The following is an 18,143-nucleotide window of genomic DNA, read 5'->3' on the forward strand; positions in this document are numbered from 1 at the left end:
CCTTGACAAAGGCCGACATTGGAGATGTGCTGAATAAATACCTAGATAAACAAGGGAGGCAGGTCAAGGTCTTCAAGAACAACAGTCCAGGTCCAGATTGCATCGATTCTTTTATCGCTAGAAACAACCTGCTTATCAGAATAGCGTCAAACATCAAGCGGTCTAGGTCGTCAGTCAACCGCGACGACACATTACCACATTTTTTAACAATGCTAACCTTTCTTCAGTGAAAAGTGTAAACCTGTATAATTATCATGTGTCCAAGAAGCCCCAGCAACGGGGCTATTCGGACATCAGTTTTTTATATATTTGTTGTTGTTTGTATAAGGTATTTTCAATGTTTTATGATAGCTATATAATCCTGAAGGTTAGGTTGGTATGATGAACAAGTTTCTGTTGCCCTAACTTTATTTCTTCACTTTTAATCTTCAAAAATGCTCAAAAAACGTGTCCAAGTAACCCCATCTTACGGTAACTGTCAATAAATGATTAATTAGCTAATTGATAATTTTGTTAACATTAATTATAGCTTTTAAGAACAAATGGATATATTGTTGTTTAGGAAATTTTTAGATCAAAGCGTTTCTCGAAGAGGTATCATAGATGCTGAAATCAGTAAGTACGTAATTTATAAAAATGATTACAATATGTTACAATAATACAGGGTGTTTCGGTGACTCTGTGAACAAATTTAACTACATATACTAGAGTGAAAATGATGAAGATTCATTTAAAAAAAATTTGTAAAAATCGTCAAATATCAAAGATACAGGCCATCAAAGTTAAGAAATTTTAACACATGTTTCCAAATATTTTAAAAACTATTTACAGTAAAGCGCTGAAATTTGGTACAGTATAAATCAATGTGATGTAAAATCGTTAGGCAATTTATGAGGCTGTTCCTAAAGATTGTTTGCTCAGAACTGTTTTATTCTATCATAACCCTACATTTATTTTTGCGGTTTCTAATAGTAAATTTAGTCTAGAAACTTTTATTACGTTTAGATAATATTGATAAAAATCACCGTTTTCGTGTTAAATGCAAAAAAACTAAAAAAAAAAGATCTATGTTTTTGAGCATTTCCTTTATTATTTAGTATTTTTTATTACTTGTCTTGTTATTTTATGTAGTTTTTTATTATTCCTGTTAGTGTTGTCGTTTTCTTGTTTATTTTTTATTGATTTTTAATTTATTCTTTTTGGATTCTTTTATTAAACCAACTAAAACAAATTAAAAATGTGGTTTAGCTAAATCTACACTTGGACATGTTTCATACATAATAGTTATGACAGCTCAGTTAGATTTTCACTTTATTTTTTTTAGTGTTATTGCATTTAATATGAAAACGGTGATTCCTATCAATATTCTCTAAGAGTGATAAAAGTTTCTAAACTAAATTTACTATTAGAAACTGTAAAAATAAATGTAGGGGTATGATAGAATAAAAAAGTTCTGAGCAAACAAACTTTAGGAACAGCCTGTATAGCATTGTTCCCGCGTACCGATTCAACTCAAAAATTGCCTAATGATTTTACGTGATATCAGTTTACACTGTACCTAATTTCAACGCTTTACCATAAATAGTATTTAAGATATTTAGAAAAATTAGTCAAAATTTCCTGGTTTTGATGGCCTGTATCTTTGCAATTTGAGGACTTTTACTAATTTTTTCTCCATGAATCGTCATCATTTTCACTCTAGTACATGTGGTTACATTTTTTCCCCGAGTCACCGAAACAACCCATATAATTATAATTACAATATCTCGATATAATTAGTATTGTGGATTTAGCTGCTAGTTACTAGCAGATCTTCAGAATCCTTATTAATTAAAGAAAAGCTAGATCCTAAAGGCAAAGAATCATTAGCAACATTCTATCGTTGGGTACTTTAAGAAAGTAGCGATACACTATCACGTAACGGGTTACGTTTTCCAGAAAATATCTAGATTTATCCATACTCTACTATTTCTTCCACAGAAAATTTAAGAAACTAACATTTTTGACATAATTCTGCGTTGTGATAAGAGTTCTATTCTATTGCCTTCTCTTTAAAAAGTTTCTAGCATCTTTTTGGATGAGTTCATCATTATTATTGACTTGTATTAAACTATACCATATTTCGCTTTTACATTACTTTCTAGTAATTAATTTAATTACTTTCATATACACTGTTGGAAATAATTCACGAGCACACCCTGTATAATCTGAACGCGTGTGTCTAGCGCAATAAAATTTGGTATGGAAGTAGTACTAAAGTAGTGTAACTTACTCTTACATGGAGAGCGGCACAACTCTACTGGGAGGAGAAACATCAATAGCGAGAGTATCCCCCGTGAGCTTCGCGTACCATCGCTACACGACGTGGCATGGAGTCTATAAGTCGCTGTATTGTAGCAAAAAGGATGGCCAACCATGCCACCTCAACTCGCCTCCATAGCTCCTCAACGTTAGCCGAGGAAGCCGGATAACGTAGAAGTCTCCGACCAGTCATTTCCCAAACATGTTTGATCGGATTCAGATGCGGAAACCGAGCTAGCCATGGAAGCATTCGTATACGGTGCTCTTCCACAAAGGTCTGTACAACACACCCGATGTGCTGTCGTACGTTGTCGTGCATGTATAGCAGACCTGGGAGCCGCCGAACGTAGGGAAGCACAACGGACCGTAGCACCTCATCTACGTATCGTTGACCCGTCATGATCTGCTATATACGCAGCAGACGTGTACTTCCACCATGTGTAATAGCACCCCAAACCATAATGCTCGGTTGTCGGTGGATAGGGCATTCTTGCACGCACTGCTCGAGTAGACGATCACCACGTCTCCGACGAACTAAAATTCGCACATCACCGGTGCTCAATTGGAATCTTGATTGGTGGGAAAACAAAATATCCGTCTACTCGGCAACCCACTAATGCCTAGCGTTGACCCACTCGTGACGTATGCTGCGGTGCTCGGATGTTACTGGAATCCGCTGTATAGCACGACGCACGCGCAGTCCACTATCTATCAAATGCCTCCGTACAGTTCGCGTACTGAGTGCGCCTTCCCCTGCCGGTGGCCAAACAGCTCCAAGTTGCCTTGAGGAGGACTCACACGACGCTAAAGCGCTGAGCACAAGAGTGCGATCCTCGTGTGCTGGGGTCACACAGGGCCCTCCCGGCCGCGGCTGAAGGTACCTATGTTCTACCTCAGACCATTCTCGCCATGCCCGTTGCACTGCCGATAACGACCGGTCGAGACGACGCGCAAATTCACGAAACGATACACCCTCAATGTGCATACCCTCAAACATTCCTCGCTCAAACTCGCCTAAGTAACGCGATCGCCCATCCATTGCGCACAGAGTACGATAACAATGTGGTTCCTCACACCACACTAAAAACGACCGGTATTTTCCATTCACTTCGGTCTCCATAGCGACGGAATGTTCTACTTGGAAGAGCGGCTCAGTCAACAATGCCGCGACGGAACAACTCGAAACTCGATGAATAAACTCGTCTACAGTAAACCTTTGTGCTCCGCAAATATCATGGATTTATCTTCACGCGTTCAGATTATATAGGGTGTGCTCGTGAATTATGTCCAACAGTGTACTTCTGGCATGGTTTTTGCATATGTATGTCTGATTTATTTCTACGCTATATATGCCACTGGTACTTTACCTAAACACATGTCCAACCTTTTTTTTTAAATTGTAACTTAAATAGACACAAGCGTACATTATGTTGCATACGCATTTATAATATATGAAAAACATTCAGATATAAAATTTCATTAAAATCCAGTCAATAAAGCATGCCCATCTCTCGAAGTCTGGCCTACCAAATGTTCCACGGGAGGTTCAACAAAACGTGGTTTTGGCTAGGCAAGAAAATCCTCATGGTACTGTAAGGAGTATTGGGTCTAATTTGGACATTAGAAAATCAACGGTTCACAAAATTTTAAAACCCGCAAAATATCATTTCCATAAAGTACACCTCATTCACGAGCATTGAATCATAGTTTTGCAACAACAATTTTACAACGATGACGAAGACTTTGTCAAAAATATAATTTTTTATGACGAAGGAACATTTACATTGAGTGGACAAGTAAATGGACAAAGTTGTCGGTATTGCGCTACCCAAAATCCAAATTAGCCAAGAAAGTCGCACACGCAATATTCGCAAAAGATTTGAGAAAACCTTAGCTGGAAAGAGATGTTTAAATTTTTTCAAAACGATGTCACACTTTAAGAAGCTTTACTAAATCAGTTTTTGACACTCAGGGAATTGTTTAAAATAATTGGTTACCATAGTTACTCATGGCTACTGCTATTTTTATCATTTATACAAATTTGAAGTAACTAAACTTTATAGTAATTTTTGTCGAAAATTTTCTTTTGTAACCAATATTAATATTGACTGTACTAGATTCAGAAAAAATCCTCTTTCAAATTCCGTAATAAAAATAGAGGATTGCCAGTTGAAAAAAATATCCTATAAGATTATAAATTTAAAGATATTAGTTTTGGTGTTATTACTTAACTTTAAAGTGTGATAACGGCTTAACGGAGCAATTTGTATATTGATAAGTGATGTCTTATTTTGGACCTACATGTATATAACTTGATTATTATAAATTATTTTTTAGATACAGAACCTTCTAAAGTTATTACCGCAAAAAGTGAAGATGTAGAAGAAGAATTTGGAACAGAAATCGCTAAATCTAGTTCAAGAATATTAACAGCAAGAAGAAACTTACTTAGCCGAACACAAAAACTTGTTGAATAAAAATAATTTAGAAAAAATACCTAATATATCACATATTAGGTATTTTTTCAATTATTTCAATTATTACCATTTTTTATTTATAAGCTCTAAACCGATTAAACATCAAAATTGTTGATTTTCGAAAATTAACTCAATCATAACTCAAAAACTAAAAGCGATTGAGAAAAACTTTTTATACATAAAACCGTAGTAATGGACCATAAAGACTAGATCCATAACAAGATTGAACCCAATTATTACCATTTTTTATTTATAAGCTCTAAACCGATTAAACATCAAAATTGTTGATTTTCGAAAATGAACTCAATCATAACTCAAAAACTAAAAGCGATTGAGAAAAACTTTTTATACATAAAACCGTAGTAATAGACCATAAAGACTAGATCCATAACAAGATTCTACCCAATTATTACCATTTTTTATTTATAAGCTCTAAACCGATTAAACATTAAAATTGTTGATTTTCAAAAATTAACTCAATTAAACTCAAAAACTAAAGGCGATGGGGAAATACTTTTTATACATAAAACCTTAGTAATGGACCATAAAGACTAAATCCATAACAAGATTGAACCCAATTATTACCATTTTTTATTTATAAGCTCTAAATCGATTAAACATCAAAATTGTTCATTTTCGAAAATTAACTCAATTATAACTCAAAAACTAAAAGCGATGGGGAAATACTTTTTATACATAAAACCTTAGTAATGGACCAAAAAGACTAGATCCATAAAAAGATTGAACTCAATTATTACAATTATTATCAATTAACCTCTAAATCGATTAAACATCAAAATTGTAGATTTTCGAAAATTAACTCAATCATAACTCAAAAACTGAAAGCGATGGAGAAAAACTTTTTATACATAAAACCTTAGTAATGGGCAATAAAGACTAGATCCATAACAAGATTGAACCCAATTATTACCATTTTTTATTTATAAGCTCTAAACCGATTAAACATCAAAATTGTTGATTTTCGAAAATTAATTCAATCATAACTCAAAAACTAAACGCGATGGAGAAAAACTTTTTATACATAAAACCTTAGTAATGGGCAATAAAGACTAGATCCATAACAAGGTTGAACCCAATTATTACCATTTTTTATTTATAAGCTCTAAATCGATTAAACATCAAAATTGTTGATTTTCGAAAATTAACTCAATCATAACTCAAAAACTAAAAGCGATGGGGAAATACTTTTTATACATAAAACCTTAGTAATGGACCATAAAGACTAGATCCATAAAAAGATTGAACTCAATTATTACCATTTTTTATTTATAATCTCTAAATCGATTAAACATTAAAATTATTGAATTAAAATTCAACCCTCTTTAACACCAAGATATGAAGGCCCATTTAAAGTGATAAAAACATTTCCGAAATATTTTGTAATTTTCAAAAATAACAAGGACGTAGTTGTTAACATCAACAACCTTAAATCAGCATTTCTTTTAAAAGAAAACTCAACATATCAGCACAGTACCTCGCTGTGGTGACATGTTGAGTTTTCTTCATCAATTCTCATAACATAAAAATTCAAAAAAAATTTACTTTAAATTTTTAAATATGAATTTTTTTTAACCACCATATTCCTCTTTTTATTAATCTTTATAGGAAGGGAAGTGGCTGTCAAGGTTTATACAGGGTGAGTCAGAAAGAATGGGAAATCAGAATACCGGAGACACTAGACACCAAACTATGACGATTTAACCTAACATGTCTTATACAAATGTCGGTGGTTTTTAATACACAGGGTGTTGAAAATTAAATTTTTATTTCGATATTTCTTGATCATTTTGAAGGTTTTTGTACTATTAACATAAAATTTGGTAGTTAGATGTTTTCGAACATGAGCAATTCGAATTTGATATTTGTTTTGTGATTACTTGTAGAGGGCGCTAGATACACACTGTACGTTTGAGATATCAAGTCATGACTATTTTGTCAGTTGAGGTATGGTGAATTAGAACCAGAAATCTGAAGGAGTTTTCAATTCTGCACAAAAAAGGTACTCTTGCTTACATTGTCTAAGTCTACTGGTTTCCAAGTTATCTGCTTTTAATTGTTTCAAAGTAATTTTAAGGTTAACATTTAAAATCAATAACACAGTAACTATAGCAATTAGTAACGATAATAATCGATAACAATAACAATTAATTAATAACAATAGAATATTGTGACCATTTTCAAAAATCCAGTGGACTTAAATCTGGATTTCTCACTATTAAAAAACTCATGTCGTGACATTTTCAAATTGGTAATAACTTTATTGTTGGTAAAAATGATTATTGCACACGGAAATTAGATCAATGTTGGCAATTGTAGAAAGATAAGCAGAAAAATAACCCAACTTTGCTTATGTTAAAAAATAAATATTTTAGAAGAAAAAATACATTTAAACATTTAAAAGTAAATAATTCAAAAACCGATAGACTTAGACAATTTCAATAAGAGTACCTTTTTTATGTAAAATTGAATGCTCTTTGTGATTTGCAGCTCTTATTGGTCGTAGCTGTCGAGCCAAAAAACTTATGATTTGATTTATCAAAGGGGCAGCGTGTATCTAGCGCCCTCTACGAGCAATAACAAAACAAGTTTCAAATTCGTATTTCTCATGCTCGAAAACATAAAACTACCAAATTTTATGTTAATAGTAAAAAAACCTTCAAAATTATCAATAAATTTCGAAATAAGAATTTAACTTTCAACACCCTATGCCTCGAAAACCACTGACATTTGTATAAGAGATGTTACATTAAATCATCATATTTTGGTGTCTAGTATCTCCGGTATTCGGATTTCCCATTGTTTCTGACTCACCCTGTATATAAAAGGTTCTCTAGGTTCGTACGCAACCATACTGCGCATTACGTCACATGTGGAAAATAATACCGCCAAGCAATTCAAATTAAACTAATGCATGGAGCACCACATGGCCATGAGGTTGCGTGTGCAATCCGTGATCGCTTACGTCACGAAACACTTCTGCTCTTGCCCTTCACCCACAAACTAAAATCAAAGTATTGCAGCATGGGAACTTAGACAACCTTTAATATATAAACCTTGAGTGGCTGTAGCATGCTCTGCGCATGACATGTACAAACTAAACGACGTTACCATATACAATTATTATTATTATAAAATTATTATTATCAATCTATCAGTCCTTTCAAATTAATTCATTCATCAATTCAAAGTATTATCAATCAATACAAATTATTATTAATCAATTTATTATCATCACAAATAACGATACAAATCACAAATGTTGTTAAAATATAGTAGTAATTATTAACAAAATAAATTATGGATATGAGGTCAAATTATTTTCTTTGTACTTATCGATGTTATTTATTTTTTGTTTTTTCTACATGTTTCGAGGAATCTGAGCCCTCATCATCAGGAAGAAATCGTCTATTTTTATGAATAAATTTCCACCTAGTTCCGTTTTTTCATTTGTTGTTACTGATGTTTACCGATTACTTATAAATTTCTTTATTTTTCTCGTTGTTGTGGCGTGTTCATTAATGGAGGACTGTGACGTCCTCCATTAATGAACACGCCTCGAAACATGTAGAAAAAACAAAAAATAAACAACATCGATAAGTACAAAGAAAATAATTTGACCTCATATCCATTACTCACGATGTTAAGAAGAATGAACAACAATTACAAAATAAATTATACTATTATTATGTATATGTGGACTTCATACCTACTAAAATGGAACCAAAAGTAAATTTATATAGAATTCAATATTTTGAAGACTATTTCTTTGAATCTTCAAATTTTGAACAGAATACCGACAGAATACAATTTCAACTAGCCGTATAGGGTCATATTTAGAAGCAGATGAAGATTGGACGAAGGGTGGGCCTCAACTAAAAAGAGAAGCCCTAGCCTGGTACACCGATGCTTCAAAGACAGTTAGATCCGGGGTAGACATTGCCATCAGTGGACCAAATAGCCACATTAAACTGCCCCTCTGTTCGGACATAACCATTTTTCAAGCAGAAGTTCTTGCTATAAGCTTCTGCACCGCTTTGAACCTACAAAAGGCAGGGAAAGGTGCATCCATAAACATTTTTATAGATAGTCGGGCCGCCCTAAAGGTAATTCAGGCCTACACGTGTGACTCCGCACTGATCAGAGAGTGTACCAGCAATCTGAGAGAACTCGCTAGGGGCAATGATATTACTCTATGGTGGGTTCCAGGTCACAGCAACATTGAGGGTAAAGAGAAGGCGGACAAGCTGGCCAGAGAAGCAGCAAATATGCCCTTCATTGGATGCTAACCTGGTTGTGGACTACAAAAAAGCCACCTAAAACAAATAATCAACAATTGGGAGGCCTGAAAGGTAGCCTTACGCTGGAAAGAACATTCAGGTCACAGACAAGCGAAGAGTATGATTACTCCGGCGCAAAACGAAACCAAACAGGTTTTATGCCTCAGCAAAGGGGACCTACCGACATAAATGTACAAGACCTTGGGGCAATACTAAGGTTCATTAAAACCTGATAATGCGTTATATTGCAAATAGATTTCAACATCTTTTATATAACGTTTATTTAAAGAAATATCTATCTAGTTATACATAAATTGTTAACGAACGAAATCATCTTTATCTTTTTTTCTGTACCGTATTGAAAAAACCTGGAATGTGATTCAATCAAGTAGTTTATTATTTATAAATTTATGACACATACCTAATCCCTTTTTACTAGAAAGCCATCTAGGGCTTAATCTTGCTTTGTGGCTGTTTGATTTCGTCGGCGCTTCAAAATTTGTTCAAAATGTAACACCGCATTGTCGTAAAATAAATTTGCAGCTCGCACAGCCACAACCTCATTAGGGTGATGTTTCTCAACGAATGACGCAACATTTTCCCATGCTTTTAGCATTTCTTTGATTGCATCAGATGATGGTTCCTTTAGTGTTTTCTTGTCTGAAACACTTTCCTTCTCATCTTCTTGCTGTGATAGACGGAGCAATTCTGTAAGTTCTTCGGTGGTCAAATCTTGATTATGCTCTTCCACAAGTTCATCAATATCATTGCTATTTACCTCCAGTCCAATGGTATTGGCTAAAGATACAATCTCGTTGACTAGAGGCTCTACATCTAGTGTGTCAACCTTCTCAGAATGACATTCAACAACGCTCTCCGGCCAAAGTTTTTTCCAGGCCGAAATGAGGGTCCTTTTATTGACCCCTTCCCACGCCTTATCAATTATTTCGAGGCAGGCAAAGATATGGAAGTGATATTTCCAGAACTCTTTGAGAGTGACCTTTGTCTCTTCAGTGACCTCAAAACAACGTTCGAAGAGTATTTTAGTGTAAAGTTTTTTGAAATTGGAAATAACCTGCTGGTCCATAGGCTGAAGTAACGGAGTGGTATTGGAAGGCAGAAAAAGGATTTTGATGAAATTAAATTCTTCAAGGAGTTCGTTTTGTAGGCCTGGAGGATGAGCAGGTGCGTTGTCCATTACAAGTAAAGCTTGGAGTGGTAAATTCATCTCTAACAAATATTTTTTCATAGAAGGACCAAACACTTTATTGATCCAGTCAGTGAAAATATCGCGTGTCACCCAAGCCTTGTTGTTGGATCTCCACATCACATTTAACTTGCTCTTTTGGATTTTATACTTTTTGAAGGCTCGTGGAGTTTCTGCGTGGTAAACAACTAACGGTTTAAGTTTTAAATCGCCGCTTGCATTAGCACAAAATAGCAGCGTGAGCCGGTCTTTCATTGGGTTGTGGCCGGACAATGCATTTTCATCTACTGTTATGTACGTTCGCTTCGGCAACTTTTTCCAGAAGAGACCCGTCTCATCGCAATTAAATACTTGTTGTGGGAGATAGCCTTTAGTATCTACAAGCTTCTTGAAGTCATCGATGAAAATTTCGGCAGCCTTTGTGTCAGAACTTGCAGCTTCACCATGCCTCACAACACTGTGGATGCCGGTTCTTCTTTTAAACTTTTCGAACCATCCACGACTAGCTTTAAATACTGTTTTTTCGGCCGTTGATGATCCTGGTGTTTTCTTAACGAGGTCGGCAAAAATTGCTTTTGCTTTCTCACAAATGGTGTTTTCGTTAATTGTTGCGTGTTGTAATTGCTTTTCATTTATCCATATGAGAAGCAGCCTTTCAACATCGTTGAGAATTCGTAACCGTTGGGTAGAATTTCGTGTCACTCCCATTGATGCATCTACCTCTTTAATCGTATCCTTGTTCTTGAGGATAGTGCAAATCGTTGATGTGCAGCGATTGTACGTGCGAGCTAGATCAGGACACACTCACACCTTGTTCACGCTTTTCAATGATTTCCTGTTTCGTTTCTAGGGTTATTTTTCTTCTTTTATACATAGTTGGTTTCGTGTGGCTTATTTGTCGGGGATATTATGAATAGTTATTAAACCTTATACAAAGCCGAATATCTAAACAAAAACGTCACTAACACATTAACGTAGTGAGTGGTAAACACACAGACAAAGCACTAGCGACGAAAGTTTCAACGCATAACCGAGTGACGAGAATAAGGAACATCCCCTATGCGTGTCATTTGTTATGCGAAATATCGATCGTTAAGCGAGACAATTTATTTTACTCGTTACGCGAAATGCTTGTTATGAGAGGTACTCGTTAAGCGAGGTTCCACTGTAATTGAGTTCGCCTATCTCACTTCAACGATTTACTGTCGCACTTCTTCTGCGCAACTGACCGCCCAAGATTTCCCAAACTGTATATCTGAGACGATACGAGAGATACGCAATTGCGATACGGGGGAATACATCGAAATTGCCAAAAAGATATTTTTGTCTGATTACTCCAAAATTGGTGGAAATTAAAAAATATCTATACAATTAACAAAAATGAAGTATTTTATGATATACTTAGTGAAAGCTGTAGTACACGGACGCTCTAACAACCTAACATTTCTTATAACCGAACAAATGCCTCGCACCGAATCCCGAACTTCTCTTTGTATCCACTCTCATAAGCAAACATTTCCGATATCCGGACAAAGAGGTTGGACCCTGTAGTGTCCAAGGTTTATATATAAGAGGTTGTCTAGGTTCGTACGCAACTATACTGCACATTACGTCATATGTGGAAAATAATACCGCCAAGCAATTCAAATTTTTAAAATGAAGTAATTAAATTGATTTAATAACATATTGATTTAAACTGCTGTAGAAAACGGAAGTTGAATTATTAACTTCATTTTTGATATAAATTCACGATTAATTTATGTTAATACCAGTGAACGTCTGCAGATTTAATTTGTTTTTAATATTCTTCTTATTGTGTAATCCTTTCCCCAGTTTTAAACTGATATAATCGTTTAAGGTCATAACTACATTTTTGAATGTACTACTGGGGTTTATTAAACTACCGAATGATAAACGTTTTGCCCATGAAGGATATGCATAATCGTGATTACTTTCTTCTCGATATGTGTAATCCCCCAATTCTGGATGCACATCTTTTAATTTTTTCCCCATCCCTTCAGCGAGATACTCCAACCCCTCTTCTTCTTCTTTTACATTGGGATTTTCTTCACATACAATGTTTTCAGATATTGTAGATGACGTGTCCCCGGAGCTTCCGGTGGAAGAAGCTTCTACACTCAGAAAAATAATTCTTTACGATTAAGAATTTTTACGTGACACCAAAGGAAAAAGGGATATAGTTTTTATCCAAATGAATTTACTGTTCTTATTGAATCATTGCACCATTCAATTGTAAGTGTATCAAAGTACTTAACAAAAAAAGCAAAACCGTTTAATACAAATAATTTTGCTTTAGAAATGAAAGACTAACTGATAATATTAAATAATAAATCTCTTTATCTTAAAGTTACTAGTATTTACACTTAAAACTTAGTTAACGTAGTTAAATAAATTTTTAAAGTTGATAAATAGATAAATTAAAATTAAATGAAACACTATTTAATGTTAATATGAATTTTCATTTACTTCAAAGAAAAAACACTTCCTTTCTAGTAAATATGAATTCATATTTACTTAGAACTTTAAAGTTCTAAATATTAAGTACACTGAATTTAGATCAAAAGTAAGTATCTATTATTATAGTAGTTGTTGGTTGTAGAATTAAATAAAAATGCACTTGGTAATTAAATTGTTCAATTTATTTAAATCAAAAGATTATATTTTAATTGTATAAATTAACAATACTTCATAAATTAATACATTTATTTTAAACATAAACATGTTCCATTCTTTTTTGTCTTTTAAGGCGCTTTCGAATAAAAATAAATAATGATAACAAGTTTACTGCTATACTGCAAATTAAATGAAATTTACACCAAATTTTAAACAATATTACCATATAACATCAACGGACAATAAACAACAATATGAACATTAACACACATAATAAAATTTAATTATAAACAATTATATGTATAGATCAAAAGTGATGTGAAAGTGCTGTTTTGTACGTTATTGTCAATAAAGTTATTATTAACAAAAATCAACATTAACAGACTATAAATAACAAATAGTAACATTAACATAAACAACATTTTATGTTAAATAATATAAACAGCAAAAGAAAAAATCAACATTAACAATAAACAACAAATCATTAAACAAGAACATATACATTAACATAAACAGAAATATTTAATTATAAACACTGTAATAAATAAGCAATGAAGCATTTCCTTTATTTTCTCGCTTCCCGTCTCTATAAATGTGGGGTGTTTCATTATAAAAAAATATTTTTGACAAATAAAAAATAAAAATTTACTTAATTTGATTTGTACATTTCAAGCAGGCAAGTGTTAAATAAGTTTTTACTCACTGTTGGTTATTATTATGCATGATACTGCACTCACAGTTTGAAAAAAACCAGGTTGAAAAGCCTTTCAAGATATCAGCATCTTGATACTACTATAATTATGTACTATTTATGTACTAATTTTGTACGACATTAAAAAATTACATTTAGTATATTTTTTATGTATATCAAAGTGGGGGGTGTAGCTGGACGTCCAGTTACACACTCCTTTAAAGATATCAGCATTTTGATAGTGCCATAATTTTGTGCTATTTATTTGTGCTACATTAAAATTTTTGGTACTAATCATTTAGTATTTATTTTATATATACAGGTGTCTCACGTAACTGGTTCGTTAAAACTTTTGTAGGTTCCACTATTCGTACAGTTTTAAAATTTTGGTAGCATGGGTTATAACAACCTATGCTAGGTTGTTTATTCGGAACTTTCGTTCTAAAATATTTTCAAGATGGCTGTCGACCGGAAATGACAGCCATCTTGAAGCCATCTTTATCGGCAGTAGACTTAAACTTCGTTATTTTAAATGGAATGCTATAGTTTTTATTATACCTTTTAATTGTACGTAAAAAAAAAATGTTGACTTTCATAAAAGTTATTGTTACCTAGTGTTTTTCGTTTTCGAGTTATTTTGATTTTCAGTTCTTTTTGGCAAATTTCACCATGCTCTTTAAAATCCCATATCTCATCCAACGTTAATTCAAAAGAGTTCTAAATTGGCACGATTACTCTTCCGATATTGTCAAACAGATTGTCATTTGTTTTATCAGAGTATCTTATACAGTGTGGTCAAAAATTGAATTACTGTTTTTCCATTCAATGGCGAAAAAATCGAAAATTTTAAATGGAACGCCCCGTACTTTTTTTTCCTATCAGAAAGGATATTTAATTCTCTACAAGTTATCTATAAGCAATCCTATACGTATTTATTGTAGTTTCCGTCATATTGTTAAATTTATCAACACATGTACGGCATGCAGATTTTTTTATTAAGAAAGCCATGGAACCATGGAATTGACAGTTCTTGGTCCATGTTTGTATTATTGTTGTCATTAGTTACATTTGACGGTGGGTGTAACTCATTGAACATCATGGCAAATTATTCCAACGCCGATATTTAAAATTTATTTTGCATTGATGGCTAAAGTAATAAACTTTTGGACAAGACGTGTCAAGCACTTAATGACAGATGTCTAACAAACCTAACGCCCATCACAACGAATTAATTCCAAAAAATTGATAAAGATTTTCTTAATTGTGGATATATCGAGACCAAAAAGAAACAAAATAAATATAATATATATTTTATCTTATTTTATTGCATATCCAAATTAAATTTAATACAAAATTTATATTATAAATTCATATTTTTTATCCAAATCTAATTTTTGTCATCAGTTTTTTGCTTTCATTTATTTAATCTTCTATTTGTAATTTTTCTTAAATAAATGCTAGTAAACAAAAAGATTATCAATCATAGTTAATAGTACAAATAATAATAGAAATAAATTAAACGAAGAACTATCAAAATGTCATGGCTTTTTGGAATGTTTATAGATAATAAAATATAGTAAATTAAAATTTTCGACTTTCTCGCCATTAAATATGGAGAAAGGGTAATTCAATTTTTGACCAGATGACAAATGACAATCTATTTGGCAGCATCCGAAAAGTAATCGTGCCAATTTAGAGCTTTTTTGAATGAACGTTGGCTAGGATATGGGGTTTTAAAGAGCATGGTGAAATTAGCCAAAAAAAATTAAAATCATAACTCGAAAACGAAAAACGCTAGCTATCAATAACTTTTATGAAAGTCAACATATTTTTTTTACGTACAATTAAAAGGTGTAATAAAAACTATAGCGTTCCATTTAAAATAACGAATTTTAAGTCTACTTCCGATAAGGAAGTGACAGCTATCTTGCAAATATTTTAGATCGAAAGTTCCAAATAAACAACCCATGCTACCAAAATTTTAAAACTGTACGCATAGTGGAACCTAAAAAAGTTCTACTGAAACTGTTACGTGAGACACCTGTATGTACAGGGTGGTTCAAATTAGATGTCCGAATAGGCTAACTCGAAAACTATAAAAGTTAGAAGAAAAGTAGCTGACATGTCATGATCTCGTTTTTCGAGAAACTGCTAATGCCGAAAACTTCATAGCGCTATCGTCTTTTGTTTTTCCATTAGAGGCCAAAATTGAAAATATCGTAAAACCCGCAAAGGTAATTATCTTGGTTATTATTATAGGTGGAGTATTATAAATAACACATTATATGGACACTTACGCTTAATAAATTCGTTATTTTTTTCTGATTACAAAAATATAGGGTTTGACAGGTCTATTTCTTATTGTTTTAGAATAAAACTAAAAATAAACTTTTCTCTTAGTGTCGTCGAAGAAATTAAATTTACAGTTTCCTGTAAATTACGGTTCTATAATTAAAAATTAAAAAAACATATCTCTGATATTTGAAACAAATATATTTGTTGAACTGTTTAATTTATATATGTTTTACACAAAAGTTGGAATAGATTGCATTATTTCACATTTTTTATTACGATTTAATATTATTTTTAAATGACTTAATAAATTATCGATAGATGGTGCTCATATCTTGTTTTTTTAATTCAAATAAACATAGCAACATTTGTTTGTAGGTATTCAAAAGTTTTCTGAAGTGTCATTTTAAAAATCCTGTTTTTAAGATCAATTACGAAAATTTTGAAAAGTTTGACATGTTAGAATGTTACATATTAAAAAATTATTTGTTTTTAACTACCAGAAGTTATCTTCGTATTTAATTGCAAACTTTTTAGATTTTACCTTAACTTACAGGAAACTGTAAATTTAATTTCCTCGACGACACTAGATGGAGATTATATAAAAAAGTTTATTTTTAGCTTTATTCTAAAACAATAAGAAATAGACCTGTCAAACCCTATATTTTTGTAATCAGAAAAAAATAACTAATTTAATAAGCGAATAATCAGTGGTTGTTTCCATTTAAAAAAACGAAAATTCTCATGATATCTCAAAATCTAAAACCGAAAAATTTTCTTTGACTATGTCATGAAATTCTCTGTAGAAAAGTGTCCATATAATGTATGTGTCCAGATAATTGCTCTTATTGGTTGTACGATATTTTTTTTACAATTTTGGCCTCTAGGGGAAAAACAAAAGACGATAGCGCTATGAGGTTTTCGGCATTAGCAGTTTCTCGAAAAACGAGATCATGACATGTAAGCTACTTTTTTTCTAACTCTTATAGTTTCCGAGTTAGCCTATTCGGACATCGAATTTGAACCACCCTGTACAGTCAGAAAAAAAAGAGATGCGTCGACGTTTTTTCGTATAGGTCGTCCAAATTACACAAAATCCCATATACAGTATGTAAAATGAACCCCGAGAATGTAATTTGGACGGCCTATACGAACGAAAGTCGACGCATCTCTTTTTTTTCTGACTGTACTACATATATAAAATAAATACTAAATGATTAGTACCAACAATTTTAATGTAGTACAAAATTAGTACATAAATAGCACAAAATTATAGCACTATCAAAATGCGGATATCTTAAAAGGGAGGTGTATAGTAGAAACCACGAGAGCTGGCAGTGACAGATCGCTTAAAAATGGTATGAATCAAGATATGGACGTACGACTTAGATTATTTCACCACATACATTTAAATGTAGGTTATGTTAGTAATGGAGGTTATATGTCAAACATTGTCAAAGATATTATTTAATGATTTTCCTTTCAAAGAAAATATTTTCGGCTTGTGAAAACACTAACAGATTTATGACAACGCTCACAAGACGTTTCGATTTGAGGTTAGAATTATAGAGTGACATCCCTTAAAAGAACAGACGTACTTTTTCGACGTGGCCATTTGAATTGTACAGCAGACATATTAAACTAATGCTATCTCTTTCCAACACACATTACTCTCTAGCGGTTTGTGAATTACGTATGGCATTTGTAAGAGCGGAAAATGATGATTTACTGCCAGCTCTCGTGGCGTTTACTATAACTAGACGTCCAGCTACACCCCCCACTTTGATATACATAAAAAATATACTAAATGATTAGTACAAACATTTTTAATGTCATACAAAATTAGCACATAAATAGCACTAAATGATGGCACCATCAAAATGTTGATATCTTAAAAGGGGGTGTAACTGAACGTCCAGCTACACCCCCCCAGTTTGATATACATAAAAAAAGTACAAGATGATTAGCAAAAAAATTTTTAATGTAGCAGAAAATTAGCATATAAATAGTACAAAATTATGGCACTATCAAAATGCTGATATCTTGAAAGGGGAGTTGTATATGGAGGAGGGGGTGTAACTTGACGTTCATCTACACCCCCACTTTGACATATACAAGAAAAGTTAAATGGAACGGTACTATTTACTTCACAGACTCTTACTCACTTTAAAATTTGCTAAATTTTGGTGAAAACCGCATCTCGATATCGCCACCCGTTCTCGAATTATAGAAGAAAATGTTAA

General features: G+C 32.8%; 2 protein-coding genes across 2 annotated transcripts in view; one reads left to right on the forward strand and one right to left on the reverse strand.

Moving 5' to 3' along the window:
• The window catches only part of LOC139432684 (protein PTHB1-like), a 31,120-nt gene extending 25,572 nt beyond the window's left edge, over nucleotides 1-5,548 (forward strand). Inside the window, exon 8 of the mRNA XM_071201444.1 lies at nucleotides 4,639-5,548. Within this exon, the coding sequence (XP_071057545.1) occupies nucleotides 4,639-4,778 (140 nt within the window). The 3' untranslated portion in view covers nucleotides 4,779-5,548. The remainder of the gene's footprint in view (nucleotides 1-4,638) is intronic.
• Nucleotides 5,549-9,340: 3,792 nt separating this feature from the next.
• On the reverse strand, nucleotides 9,341-11,520 carry LOC111420818 (tigger transposable element-derived protein 1-like). Its single transcript, XM_023053867.2, has 2 exons — nucleotides 9,498-11,520; nucleotides 9,341-9,444 (listed from the first exon to the last, which is right to left on the reverse strand). The coding sequence occupies exon 1, from the start codon at nucleotides 10,989-10,991 to the stop codon at nucleotides 9,531-9,533; it is 1,461 nt and encodes a 486-aa protein (XP_022909635.2). The 5' UTR covers nucleotides 10,992-11,520; the 3' UTR covers nucleotides 9,341-9,444; nucleotides 9,498-9,530.
• Between the last annotated feature and the right edge of the window lie 6,623 nt (nucleotides 11,521-18,143).

This window comes from Onthophagus taurus, chromosome 2 (genome assembly GCF_036711975.1).
Source record: "Onthophagus taurus isolate NC chromosome 2, IU_Otau_3.0, whole genome shotgun sequence".
Taxonomy (NCBI): Eukaryota; Metazoa; Arthropoda; class Insecta; order Coleoptera; family Scarabaeidae; genus Onthophagus; species Onthophagus taurus.

Excerpts from the sequence above, each read along its gene's own strand:
- LOC111420818 (XM_023053867.2), bottom strand. The coding sequence starts at position 10,991 with ATGGGAGTGACACGAAATTCTACCCAACGGTTACGAATTCTCAACGAT.